General features: G+C 56.3%; 1 protein-coding gene across 2 annotated transcripts in view; it reads left to right on the forward strand.

Annotated features, from left to right (window-relative positions):
* Positions 1-376: 376 nt before the first annotated feature.
* FADS2 (fatty acid desaturase 2) overlaps positions 377-14,013 on the forward strand; it is a 31,648-nt gene continuing 18,011 nt past the window's right edge. For both annotated transcript variants that reach the window (XM_045063347.1, XM_013044579.2), the window contains exons 1-4: positions 377-927; positions 8,875-8,985; positions 10,613-10,810; positions 10,923-11,024. In XM_045063347.1, the coding sequence (XP_044919282.1) occupies positions 721-927; positions 8,875-8,985; positions 10,613-10,810; positions 10,923-11,024 (618 nt within the window). In that variant the 5' untranslated portion in view covers positions 377-720. The remainder of the gene's footprint in view (positions 928-8,874; positions 8,986-10,612; positions 10,811-10,922; positions 11,025-14,013) is intronic.

A 14,013-nucleotide genomic window follows, 5' to 3' on the forward strand; every position in this document is an offset into this window, starting at 1 on the left:
CCGATTCCGGCGGGCCGGGGAAGGGCGTCACCCGGGTGGCCCGTGAACGTGCCTGTGTCAGGTGCATGCCCCGGAGCGCGCGGCGCCCAGCCTCCGCCCCCGCTCCTCTGGGATCTCCTACGGCGCCCCGGGGCTCGAGCGGGGCCGTTGCGGGGGGGGGGGGGTAGGGCGGGGAAGGGAGGAGGTCGGACACGTAGCGGCCTCGCGGCTGGGCTAGACTCCGCGCGGGCGCGCGGGCGGGGGAGCCGGGGACCGCCGCTCCAGCCCGCTGGCCTTCGAAAGATCCTCCTGGGCCAATGGCAGGCGGGGCGACGCGCCCGGATTGGTGCAGGCGCTCTGCTGATCACTGTGGAAACCCGGGCGGCGGGGAACGCGGGAGGATGCGGAGCCGTGGGCGGGGGGAGCCGGAGGGGCCAACAGAGGAGGCGTCCAGGTCCTGAGCGACCCGGGAGTTTTTCCAGGAGGGAAAAGTCCACGGGGGGCTGGTGGGAGGAGGGAGGGGCGGAGGAAAGGGACCGCTTGGGGGCACTGGGAAGCCGGGAAGAGTCGGAGGGAAGGCAGGGGAAACTGCCTAGCTCGGGCGAGGAGGCTGGGGGAGGGGGCGCCGGGGGAGGGGGAGTAGGAGAAGACAAAAGCCGAAAGCAAGGAGGGCCCGGGCCGCACACTCGAGCTGCGGGCGTGGAGGCCACAGTGCACGCGGCATCCCGACCAGCAGGCAGCATGGGGAAAGGGGGGAACCAGGGCGAGGGGGCCACAGAGCGCGGGGCGCCCATGCCCACCTTCAGCTGGGAGGAGATTCAGAAGCACAACCTGCGCACGGACAAGTGGCTCGTCATCGACCGCAAGGTCTACAACATCACCAAATGGTCCAGCCGGCACCCAGGGGGCCAGCGGGTCATCGGGCACTACGCGGGGGAAGATGCTACGGTAAGGGCGTGGGGGCTCTGCGGCCACCTTTCTGTGCCGCAGGCCGGAGTCAGAAGCCACGGATCCCGGGGCTCCAAACCAGACCTCCAACGCTGAATGGAGCGCGGGGCGTCCAGGAGGCAAGGAAAGCGCGTCTCCTGCGTTCGTCCCCCGCCCCAAATCCTCATCCTTTAGGACGGCGGGGGGCAACCTGGCTAGCGGGGTCGGGTTTTGGAGCCCGGGAGGCAGGAGCGCGGCGGAGATCCAAGCGGTGGCGAGCCGGGTTTGCCGCGCGCGCTAAGGAAACACACCTCCCATCCTTCCGCCCGGTTCGCGCGGAGCCGGGTACTCCCCAAAGGGGGCGCTTGGGCCCCAGGAGTCTGGCAGCCCCAGCGTGGAAGATGGCCGCTCCTGGGCGCCGTGGACCGGAGCGGGAGACGGGCCAGGTGTGGGACTCCGCGCGCGTCCCTCACTTTCCAGCCAGAGTAGGGGGCGGGGAAGATAGAGGCCTGTCGCTGCGGCCCTGAGAAGGTCCGCAATGGCTGCCGCGCACAGACCGCCCGGGAGCTGCTGTTCTCAAGCTCTCAGGGACTACCAGCACCCACCCCAAGGCTCAGTTCTTGGGCTTTGGGGTGGGGAATTGGAAGGAGGGTTTGCAAAGCCCGGGCGAGGGCGGGGGGCAGCAGCGTGTTTTTAGCAGCACTAGGCTGGCTTGGCAACAGGTCCCGCCTGGCCGGGGTTACTCTCGGACCTTGCAACTACTCAATGGTTCTCTGTTTCAAAATCCTGCCAGGAATGTCCCTCCCTCATCTGCACTCCTGAAGGTACTGGGTGCAGAGAAGCCCAGGGTACCCACACCAGAAGGCCCCTTCGGCCCCTCCTGATCCCCAAGTCTGCAATCCTGGCATCTCTTGAAGATGCTTCTGGAGCTCAGAGGGTGGGAACTGGAGAGAGGGAACCCAAGGGAGTCCTGGAGGGAAGAAAGGGGCCTCTTGGAGGCAGCAAGTTGGAAGCCACTGGGGAGGGGTGAGTAGGGGAGAGGTCATGGCACAGGACGCCTAGTGTGCTGACCAGTAGGGGGCTTTTGCAGTCCTAGCTGTATGGGCCCCTGCCCTACCAGCGGAACTTTGGATCTCCCTACCTCTTCCAAGTCTTCTTGGGACAGGCCTACACAGGCAGGCCAGACCAGGCAGTTACAGTCTTGGCTGGGAATGGCTTACGGCTTTGGTGAGCGGGGTCCAGCCGTGTGCAAGCTTGAGAAAGTGGTCATCATGAGATGGTGCCTACAGCTTCTGGGCTCATCTGGTTTTACCTGCTTGCTCGGGAACACTGCCTCAGCCTTGGGGGCTTGACGGCCCACCACAACTTCTCAGGCATACGGTTTTCAGACCATCCGTGTTATGTCCCGTGGCCCTTCCCGCGACAGTCTGTGGAAGCTGGGTAAGGGCAATTCTCAGATAAGAGACCTGCCTCCTGGTCGAGGTCTTCCTACTGTGAAATACATTCTCTGATGTGGAGAAAATGACAGAGTGCTTCCTAAGCCGCGAGGAAGCACTAGAAACATTGCTTCTTGTCCCTCGTCCATCTGGCAAGTGAGGGAAGAAGGCGAGGACTATGGAAAGTGAGCAACAAGGAATCAGGTGGGAAAAAGTCGAGATTTATGTTGATTTTATGTGTTCTGGCGACGCATTGCACAGCCCTTATCCCCGAAGCTCACCACTTTCTAAGATGAGGCTTTTAGGGCCTGGCATGGGCTAACTGGGGATACGGTGCTCTAACATAGATTCTCTTCTCTTTGCTGTCTGGGACCAGGGCAGGGAAAGGCCATGGGCAGCACAAGGTTGTATGGGAAGACGGCTCCAAGAGCAGGGATAGGCGAGGAATCAGGAGACCCTTGTCACAGGCCGTGGGGCAGGTGGCTTTGCCCCTCTGAGCACGGACTTCTTCCTTAAAGCTTGGGGACAGAGTATTCAGGCCATGCAAGTCGGGGAGGGATGGGTCAGCAGATAAGAGTTCAGATCCCCAGGAGCTCCCAGTGCCCTGTTTTGAGCCGATCCCTGTGCAGTAACAGCCTCCTAAGAGGCGAGAAGTCAAGGAAGCCATTCTTGGGACAATTCAGGACCTCAGTAAGGGGTTTTCCTGATTCTGAGAAAAAGGCCTCGAAAGTCAAGACCACCTCTTCCCAAAAGGGTGACCTAGCCAAGGGTAGTTGTCATTTGGTGCTTCTGCAGAAGTAAGAACTTGGCCTTGCCTGTAAGAATACAGGTGCTTAATGTTTTCAACTCACAAAACGCATTCATGCCCGTAAGTGCAGCCCGCCCTCGATCAGACCCGCAGGGATCTCTCCTTGCTCTTAGGTTTAAAAACCTTGCTGAGTTTGAAAAACTTGCTCCAGTGGCTGCGCTCAGCCCTAAGCTCAGGATCTACCAAGCCCTCCGGCTCACCTTCCCTTTCCCCGTCTTCCTCTCTCTCTCCCCCGCTCCCTTCCTTTTCCAGCTCTCCTGCCCTCTGGCACTTCTCTGCCCTCCCGATTGGCAGAGGGAACCCTCCGAGTCCCAGGATGTCTGCTTTTCAAGGCAGATGCAGAACTTTCCCCACTTGGGGCTTTTCATCTTCAGCTATGATTCATGACACATTTATTTAGTGTCTCCGCGTCTCTGAGCCTGGCCCTGGGCGTTAAATTGAACAGTTCAGACCATGACTGCATCTGGTGGGTTTGCTTCCCTGCTTCCTCTCACGCTGGGGCTTGACGCTAGACCCTCTCCTTCTAGGTCTATTCTCCAGCTTTTCCTGCCCCGTCCGCGTCAGTCGCCTCTCGGAACCCAGGGAAGGCGAGGCGAGGTCAAGGTTCTGTCTATCTGCGGACCTGCTCCCATGTTGTTCTTAGGAAAAGGCGACCGATTGAAAACAGAACAAACCTCCTTCCTTTAGACAGGGTGGGGGGAGGGGGTTGTGGTGTTTGGAGGCAGAGGACTTAGGTTTTTATCCCAGCTTTACGAATTCATAGGCAAGGCGTTGCCACCAGGCTCCAGGGGGCTGTCTCCAACTTTAGGACACGGGGGTGAGGGATCTTAATGGGGGGTGCCTTAGCCTCCTGTGTGTGTATGTGAATGTTCCCGGCACACAGGCTCGGGACTTCAGGAAATCAGAGACAAGAGTGTGATGACAAGTTGAGTGACCCCATTTTCGCCAAAGGAAAAGGCATTGACTGTGCCTCTGTTTGTGCCTGGAGGCTGTACCTTCTGAGCGGGATTAAGGCAGGGCAGTCCCATTCTCCTGGGCTACATCCTTAGGAGAGCACCCGTTCACCCTCCTCCCACTACTTAACACGTGTGAGGGTCCCTTCAGTCTCCGTGGGACCCATGCAGGTGCTTACGTTCTGTGCAGTCAGGCCCATCCCATCCTGGGGCCTCGCATGTGCCAGACGTCAGCTGACATGCTCTGCTGCAGCCTCTGTTGCTTCTTTCCCTGGGATGGCGCACAGTCCAGCTGCTCAGCCGTGGAGAGGACGTCGGGGACTCTGTCTCTAGCTGAGAACTCAAGGAACTTCTTCAGCTTCTCCCTCTTTAATCCCTTGTTCTGCAGAGTCCCGGTTCCCAGGACCGTTCCCTGCAGCCTGGAGAGCCCTTGGGGTGCTCCTCCCATGTTCCCCGGGTCCCGCGGTCTCAGCTGGTCTCCACTCTACGCCGTGGGGCTGGGGCTGGGGAAGGGGTCCTTCAGGCAGAAGTTGGCTGGCGTTCGCGCTGGGTGGGGCAGAAGCAGGGAGTGTGGCACACGGTATCTTCCATTCTGGAATCTTTGGCCGTTCCTCCCGCAGCCTGCCCTCTGCACCCGCAGCACACGCACCTGCCCGCCTGAGGACTGTTCCAGTCTGCTCTCAAGCCGCTGCTGCTCCTTTCTCTTCACCCTTGGCCCAGGGCTTCCAGAAAGCCTTTGGCCTCTCTTCCTCTCAAGTGAGGACAGATGCAGGTCCAATTCTTGCTCCAAAGTCAACATTTGGATTGGCCCCATCTTACTTTGCATGGTGACCTCCTGACCCAGCCAGACACTTTAACAACCCAGCAGTTCCTGGGAACCTTCTGTAGGAGTGGGAGGTTCTTTTGTGACACTTTGAAGGGGGAGATGCCAAAAGTGCTCAACTCTCAGCGGGAAGGAAGCTCGTTTTGATTGAGACGTGTGTATCAGCATTGGAAAACTCTAGAAGTAGGCACACGGGCAGTGAGATGGTGGGCTGGCAGCTTTACCTCCCTCCGTCTCTTTCTGTCTCTAGCATAGGACCTGCCTTGGAGTTCGGTAAGGATTAGTGGCTTATGCACCCAAAGCCCGTGGCTCGGTGGCAAGCCCTATGTGTCTCAGGATGTGGCAACTCTGCCACCACCGCAGTGGGGCCTGGAGAGGTTGAAGAGTTCTGTTGTCTCAGGAGTGTAAGCCAGGTTGCCCAAAGGAGTGCAACAAGGGTATGAACATGATTGCAGAGTGGGTGTTTCTTGGGGCTAGAGGGAGCAGACCGGACCCTCACGTTCACTTGTGAGCTCTCCTTAGGCTTCCTCGTAGGCCCGGGAGTTGCCGTGAGTGAGACGGCTGTGGCCCTTCCCTTGTGGAGCTCATTGAAGTCTAGAGGGGAGAGAATGACATATACGGAAGTAAGTCCTACAGCTTGTGAATTGGTAACTGTTATGAAGAAGGCAAAACCGGGCAATGTCCAAGAAAGAACGTAAACGAGGCTCCTGACTCGTTCCCTGTCACGTGGGGAGGTGAGAGGCCACCTGAGAGCCCTCCAGAAATGGCCTACGAATGGTGTGGGCTGGGACAGGAGTCTGTCTGTCTGTCTGTCCATCGGCTCCACCAAGCTCCCCAGTCCAGGCGGGGGCTTGAGGGCATGACCTGGACCTGGGGGTGGGGTGGCGGGGGCTGGAGTGGGCAGTGGGTGCTGGCTGAGAAATGAGTGGTTGAGAAATGAGGGTGGTTGGGAAAAGCCAGCCACAGGGCACTATGGGAACAGGGCTCCCAGGCGGAAGGAAGTGCCGAGCAAAGGCCCCGGCATGAGCACGAGCTTGGTGGGTTCAGAGGTGGTCTTCACCTGGCCTGCTCAGAACGCCGTCAGACCTACCGTGGACAGCCAGACGCGCTCTCAGTGCCTGGCTTCCTCAGCTGGAGGAGGCGTGTGGTGCCACAGCCCTGGAGTCGGGTGAACTTTGGATTTGATCCTGGCTCTGCACTTGGAGCAGAGAATGTTCCTTGCTTGCGCTCCAGGGTCTTCATCCACACCGCAGGCCCTGGGCCTTCTGGAACGTAAACGAGGCTCCTGACTTGTTCCCTGTCACGGCGGGAGGTGAGAGGCCACCTGAGAGCCCTCCAGAAATGGCCTACGAATGGTGTGGGCTGGGACAGGAGTCTGTCTGTCTGTCTGTCCATCGGCTCCACCAAGCTCCCCAGTCTAGGCGGGGGCTTGAGGGCATGACCTGGACCTGGGGGTGGGGTGGTGGGGGCTGGAGTGGGCAGTGGGTGCTGGCTGAGAAATGAGTCGCTTGCAGACTTGAATTTTACCTCCCAGTGAGGAGTAGAGAGTGGTGGTTTAGTTATCAGACACAGCAGCTGGCTCTCAAGAAACTGCCTTACCAAAGGCTTCCCGTCGTTTCTGGAAAGCCGTGGTCTGATCGGGGGAGGACCAATGAAGGAACTTCTGTAGGCTCTGCCTCTGGAAGGCAGTCCGGCTCACCACCACACCGCTGACACCAGGCCCTGCCTTGGATACTGCTGGAGGGCCTTTCCCCAGGGCCTCTGGGCTCAGTGGGGCAGGGAAGGGCCTCACTTAGCAGAGGTCGCTGAGGCCGGGGTGGGGTCAGCTGGCCCAGAGGACAGAACTGGTTTGTGCCAGCCAGTGCCTGCCCTGGGCCCCGGAAGGGCCTCACGTCTCTTCTCTGAAAATATACTTGATCTGACCCTTTGCCTCCCTCCCGTAGGGGGGCACAGACATGTTTTTAAAACTGTATAAATTGTTTTGTTGGTCTGTTTTAGACACAAATAGAATAAAGACCAGGTAAAAAGACGCAATGCCAGGCATGCAGTAAGGAATTGGGAGAGGCCTGGCGATCACAGTCAGGAGATACTTTAGTGGGGAATTTAAACATGCTTACGAGTTGTGGGTACTTTCCTGGTTCATCCCTCATTTTAAAAAAATTTGAAGATTTCCAAACATGCAGAACTGTTGAAAGAGTAAGGGAACGCCTGCATTTCTTCATCCAAGATGCACTAATCTCAACATCCTGCCATATTTGCATCCCTCTTCTTTGTATATTTCTTTTTTTTTTTTTTGTATATGATTTTCTTTTGCCAAATCCCATGAAAATAAATCATCTCAGTTATGCCATCTCGTCCCTAAGTTCTTCACCACCTGCTCCTAAGAATGGGGACATTCTCTAACATCATCACAATACCTTTGTTGTGATGAAGAAAATGAACAGTAAGTCCTTCCTATGACCAGATACCTGGTCCGTATTCAAATTTTCCGAGTCAGCCCCCAAAAGGTCTTGTGGAACAGCTGGGTCTTTATTTTTCCCCCCCTCCAAATAGGAGCCTCTCAAATCAAGCATTACATTTCTTTTTTTTTTTTTTTTTAAGATTTTATTTATTTATCTGACAGACAGAGATCACAAGTAGGCAGAGGGGCAGGCAGAGAGAGGGAAGGGGGAACAGGCTCTCCACTGAGCAGGGAGCCTGATGCGGGATTGGATCCCAGGACCCTGAGATCTTGACCCGAGCCAAAGGCAGAGGCTTAACTCACTGAGCCACCCAGGCGCTCCAAGTATTGCATGTCTTATAATTTTCTTGTTTTATCTTTTTCAGTTTTTTAAAAGCCAGATATCTCCTCCCAACACACACACACACACACAGCCAAAGGCAGAGGCTTAACTCATTGAGCCACCCAGGCGCTCTAAGTATTGCATGTCTTATAATCTTCTTGTTTTATCTTTTTCAGTTTTTTAAAAGCCAAATATCTCCTCCCAACACACACACACACACGCGCGCGCACGCTTGCGCGCACACACACACTTTTTCCCCCACGATGTTGATATTTCTCCTGGTTTCTCATGGTATCATTTGACTTTGTTCTCTATCTTGCAGTGTGTCAACATTTGGCTCACTGCACGCTAAGTGTTTGCCGCTAGGACATCATACCCATGATGCCAGCTCATCCCCAATGAAAATGCCATGTTTGTTAAGGAGATAACTTATGTAATAATATAGATTTAATATAGAATATAAAATAATGATTTTAGTAACGCAAATAGAAAAAAACCCCGGAAGGAAACCAGCTAAAATATTAGCCAGTGTTACTTGCTCTCTGGGTGGTATCTATTTTCCTCTTGGTTCTTGTGTACATTCTCTAAACTTGCCCAAATCATGCACATTATAACTTTATCATTGGACTTATAATAATAATATTATTAGTATACCATATTTTTAAAAATTTTTTAAAGATTTTATTTATTTGAGAGAGAGCAAGAGAATGAGATTAAGCATGGTGGGGGGAGGGGCAGAGGGAGAAGGAGACTCTCCGATGAGCGGGGATCCCGGACACGGGGCTTGATCCCAGCACCCCAGGATTATGACCTGAGTTGAAGGCAGACGTTTAACAGATTGAGCCACCCAGGCACCCCTATTTTTTTTTTTTTTTTAATTTTCAAAGCAACAGTTGGGTCCCAGCCCGTGCATCTCCCTTCAGGGGTGCATTTTTCTGACTCCCCTGGAGGCGCCCCGAATGTCTGCACACACCCCTTTGGTGTGCTCAGGGTGGAGACCGGGCACCGAGGGATCTGCCGAGATGAGGCCAGAGAGAGCATCTGGGCCAGGTTCTGGAAGGCCTTGATCAGGGTCCAAGTGGGGACACGGAGAGCTGCTGCTGGTTAGCCCTGCCCTCCCCGGGTCTGAGGTCTCCCACTCACTGCCTGCTCTCCGCCTCCCCAGGACGCCTTCCTCGCCTTCCACCGTGACCTCGACTTTGTGCGCAAGTTCATGAAGCCTCTGCTGATTGGAGAGCTGGCCCCAGAGGAGCCCAGCCAGGACCATGGCAAGAACGTGAGTGTGCCCAGACCAAGCAAGGAGGGGAGGGCTTGCGGGGAGAAGGGGTGCCTGCCTAAAGACAGAGAGTGCCAGGTATAGGCCACGGGACCCCCCCCCCCGCCCAATACCTGGGGTCAGGCAGGACTTCGAGACTCCTCCTCGGTGAGCCCCTTCCCTTGCCGCCAGCCAGCCTGGGCTGGCCCCTCGCTTGGGGTGATTCGTTCCCAGCCTCCTCACCTCCCAGGTCTCTAGTTAGGCTGGGTCCAGGGTCTTCAGTTCTGGTCCAGTCCTGCTGTTTTCTCTCTCCTTCCCTGGGAAATAGAGCCCATTCTGTGTGCCAGAGGCCAGCTCCCCCTCCCCCGGCTCTCCCTGCCCCTGGAGCTGACCTGGGGTTCCATCCTGCTCCCTCCACCCGTGGCTCCATCCTCCGCCCTCCCCAGCTCCCCCGCAGGCAGGCAGCTTCTCTCCTCTCTTCTGGGTCCTGTGGGCTCCCTCCTTCCCGACCTTGCTTCTCTGGCCCTACCTGCTTTCCCCACTTTCCCTACTTACATGGGTGTCAGCCACTCTTCTGATCCTTTGCTACTTACCACCCAGCCTCCCAAACCTGGCTCCCTCCACCCATACGGCACTCCACCCCTTTCAAAGCACCTCTTCCCCCCACCTGCCTGACCCTGGCCTCCCAGTGGCTTCCTTTCTCCTAGCCATGCTCGTGTCTCTGGAGTCGCCCCTGGCTCCACCTGGGCCTCCCCGGCCCCCCATCCCCAGGACCCACTGAGCTGTCCTGCCTCCCTGAGCTCTGTAGGGGCAGGGATGTTGTCCTATGGTGGGTCCCCCCGACCACGACCCCTGAGACTCCACAGAGTGCCAGAGCAAGTAGGGGCAGAGTCGGGTGGTGCAAAAGTGCGAGCTTGTATGTGTTTGTGTGTGTGTGTGTTATACATACTTACCCTGAGCACACATTTTACCATTTTAGCCCGTTTTAGATGCACAGTTCAGTGGCTTTGGGACACATCACATTGTTCTGCAAACTTTTACCACCATCCATTTCCAGGACTTACTCACCACCCCAAATTATAACTGTCCCTGTGAAACATTAACTCCCCATTGGACATCCACCCGTGCCCTGCAGCCCCGTCTGGCACTTGCCTACTCCCGGTGGCTCCATGGTGTGGAATCATACATATTTGTCCCGTTATGTCCGGCTTAATGTCACGGAGCGCGAGGTCTGTGAGGTCCATCCCTGTGGCAGCGGCCGTCGGGCTCTCCTGCGTCTCAGAGGCCGAATCGGACTCGGTCGTGCAGAGAGACCACGTCCAGGCTCGCCAGGCGTCCACTGATGCGTATGTGGTTTGCTCGTGCCGTGTGCCGTGGGAGTAACGCCGCTGTGCACATGGTGTGCAAAATACCAGCTTTCGAGTCGGAGCCTTTCTCTGCCACCGACCTGGCTGGGGCCGAACTCGTGATGTGCAGCGCTGGGGAGGCCCAGGCAGAGGGCTCGGGCGTGGTGCACCGTGGCCGGGCTTCCTCGGGTCACAGGCCTGTGGGGGGCCCCTCTCGGCCACCATTTCCCCCGGCAAGAAGACGTTGGTCCCCTCCAGCGCAGCCGGGTGGCTGACACCTCCCCTGTGCTCTTGTTCCCCAGTCCCAGATCACCGAGGACTTCCGGGCCCTGAGGAAGGTGGCCGAGGACATGAACCTGTTCAAGAGCAACCACCTGTTCTTCCTCGTCCTGCTGGCTCACATCATCGTCATGGAGAGCATTGCCTGGTTCATCCTCTTCTACTTTGGCAATGGCTGGATTCCAACCATCATCACGGCCTTTGTCCTTGCTACCTCTCAGGTGAGGCGTGGCGTCCGGGGAGGGGCCGGTGAGGTCCCCCCACTGCCCCCACCCGCTTGCAGAGGCCGGGGACGTGGGAAAGCTGGTGTCCTGAAAGCGCCTCTCTCCGCAGGCCCAAGCTGGATGGCTGCAACACGATTACGGCCACCTGTCTGTTTACAAGAAGTCCACCTGGAACCACTTTGTCCACAAGTTCATCATCGGCCACTTAAAGGTAAATACCAGCAGCCCTGGGCGTCTGCCCATCAGTTAGCGGCTGGCACGGCCTCAGCTCACTCTGCCTGGGGCCAGGTGTCCTCTCGGGTCAGCGTCTGTGGCCGCAGAGTACCGCGGCGTGCCCGGGAGCCAGGCCTTCCTGCTGGGCTGCGCTGGGCTCTGGGACTCGGCGAGCCCTCCCCACCTCCGCCCTTCCCGGCCCGGCTCCGATCCTATTAGGCGGAGAAGCAGGGTACTGGTTATGAGGACAGGCCTGTGCCGCTCTTGTGTGTTGACTGCGTTGATGATGTTATTTATAGTGTTTACTCTTTATCTAAAAACGTATCTTAAAAATCCCTATTAGCCTGAAAGGGAGATGCTGTCAGGGAAGTCTCTAGATAAGAGACAACGATCCGCTGAGCCACAGGACCAGAGTTGTTTAAGCTCATGGGGAAGTAGTTCCTCTCACACCCCCTCCCTGGCCCCCCGCCGATGAGGAGGTCACCCCACAACGCGTTACAGCAAGGCAAGTCCGTAAGAAGACAGGTTGTCCTTGCCAGCGACCTTGTGCTCACCCGATTGGCCCATTTCCTTGATTTTGGAAAGAAGTCCTTGCCAGCTCATTCTGAAACATCTCGTTCCCCAACTCGGCCCTTTCCCAGCAGCACCCAGCTACTGTCGTAAGAAAGGCTGTGTCCTAAAGAATCTCATCCCGCCTCACCCCGGCTTGGGAAGAGCTCACTTGTCTGGGTTAAGCGGGTCCCCCCCAACCTGCCCCATGACCCAGATCCCAGGGAGCCCGTGGCCGGCCGGCTGTGGATCTGGAGGGGGCCAAACTCCAGCCGAGCTAATAATCAGCCGCCTGCAGCTTGCCTGGCCCTGAGCCTGCGGAGTCCTGAGAACCTGGTTTCTTTCCAGAAGTACAGGGGTGAAGGCAGAGGGCGTGCACAGTGGAACGCTTTGTTTCATTTCATCCTCTTGTCTGCTGAATGAAATCCTCCTCAGTGTTGGAAAGTAACATTTCACTCCCGACCCGACCCACGGTATCTCCACCCGCTTAACAAAGATGGGCTGTGGCCTGTTTCCAGATTCTGGATGGCAGCTGAGAGGGCCTTTCCCGCCTGACGGTCCCTCAGTTTTTGCAGGGCCCAGCTCTCGTGTTGGATGGAGGATGAGGCCAGGACAGAGGACTGGCCTCCCTGGAGAATGTGGGCTCATGATGTCAGAGCTCTGGAGTGGGCGAAGGACGGGGTCCTTGGGCTCGGAGGTTCTGCACTCACGGCTGGCTGGTCCTCCCCCTGGCTATGTCGTCCTTGCTGTGTGTAAGCTGGGGCCCAGCCATGCACCTCAGCCTGGGGTGCCCCAGAGCCAGGAGCCTCACAGCCAGCAGAAACTGCTCCGGCACCCCACAGTTACACGGCTGCGGACAAGTCTTGTAGATCTGTCTGCTCTCCTGGTTCCCTTTGTTGGGAAGAAAGGGGGCCGGCTTCAGGGAGGTCCCCAGAGGCCCTGCTCTGCTCCCTTGAGTGGTTTAGCACAAGCTGGTAGGGAGCAGAGAACAGGGTGCCGGGTACCTTGAGGGGCTGGGACCTGCTTCCTACCGGCAGCCTAAGCCACTGCGGGATTCCAGCATGGGCTGTCCCCATCCCGACTTCTGGTCTCTTCTGGCGGACATTTCTTCCAGAGGATGACCCTGTACAAAGAGTTCTGAACCATCATACCTCTTTCATTGTTGGGCATTGCACGCCAGATAAGATGCATAACACAAGGCTAGCACCGTCCAGACTCCACTCTGGATTCAGAAACCAGGAGACCGCCAGCCTTTCCATGCATCATCTCGGGCCACCAAGGGCCGGGGACTAGGGAGGGGCAAGTGAGGCACTCGCCCCGGCACAAAATTTAGGGGGAGACCAAAAAGACTCGGCAATCAAGATGAAGACCATTCTGATGTGTTATTTATTTATTTAAACGATTTTTATTTATTTAATTTGACAAACAGAGATCGGAGAGGCAGGCAGAGAGAGAGAGTGGAGGAAGCAGGCTCCCCGCTGAGCAGAGAGCCCAATGCGGGGCTCGATCCCAGGACCCTGAGATCATGACCCGAGCCGAAAGCAGAGGCTTAACCTGCTGAGCCACCCAGGCACCCCTCTAATGTGTTAATGCCAAAGAAAAAATTAATGCCAAAGTTAAAGTTAAAGTTAATGCCAAAGAAAATCTACAGAGAACAAAATAGTGACATTTTGAATAAAGATCAGGGCTGGGCTGGGCCATATGGGAACCTGAGGCAGAAGGAAGAATCTGTGGCCCTGTATTTGCATTTGTGTGTATTCTTTTTTTAACGGTGAGTTAGTCTTTTTCCTCAGAACATGAAAGTTACTTGAGAAGTATTTAAGAGTTGGGAAGCCAGATGGATAAAAAGTCCCAACATTAAAAGAAAGTATATTATTTGTACCGAGACAAAGTTTATTATTATTTTACTTTGGTTTAAGTTAGTTAAAGATTATTTAAGGGGCGCCCGGGTGGCCGAGTCAGGCATCCGACTCTTGGTTTCAGCTCAGATCATGATCTCAGGGTCGGGAGATTGAGCCCCATGCTGGGCTCTATGCTGGGCACGGAGCCTGCTTAAAATTCTCCTCCCTCTCCCTCTGCCCTTCCCCCACTAAATTTTTTTTCTTTTTTTTTTTTAGTTTTTAAATTAAGATTGACAGTTGGTGGGGAGAAGTCATCCAACTTGGCAATTCTCTCATTTGAAAATGAGACAAACCGTAAAGTCGGGTAGAAAGTGTTGCTGATGTCTTTGGGACCATTCGGGCCAGGAGTACCCATGTTTCTGCTTTCCCTTGAGCTCTGACAGGGTGCAGCCCAGGAGTTTGGGGCTTGATCCTGGGTCTCCGGCTCCACCAAGGGGACTTTGGCTTCTGGAGCAGTCCACACAACCCCTGCCCGGGCCCCCAAGCCCTCGCCCAGCCTCTTCCCTCTGTCAGGAGAATAACCCTCACTCTCACTCT

The sequence above is a fragment of the Mustela putorius genome, unplaced genomic scaffold (assembly GCF_011764305.1).
Source record: "Mustela putorius furo isolate JIRA1106 unplaced genomic scaffold, ASM1176430v1.1 tig00000127_pilon_pilon_pilon, whole genome shotgun sequence".
Taxonomy (NCBI): Eukaryota; Metazoa; Chordata; class Mammalia; order Carnivora; family Mustelidae; genus Mustela; species Mustela putorius.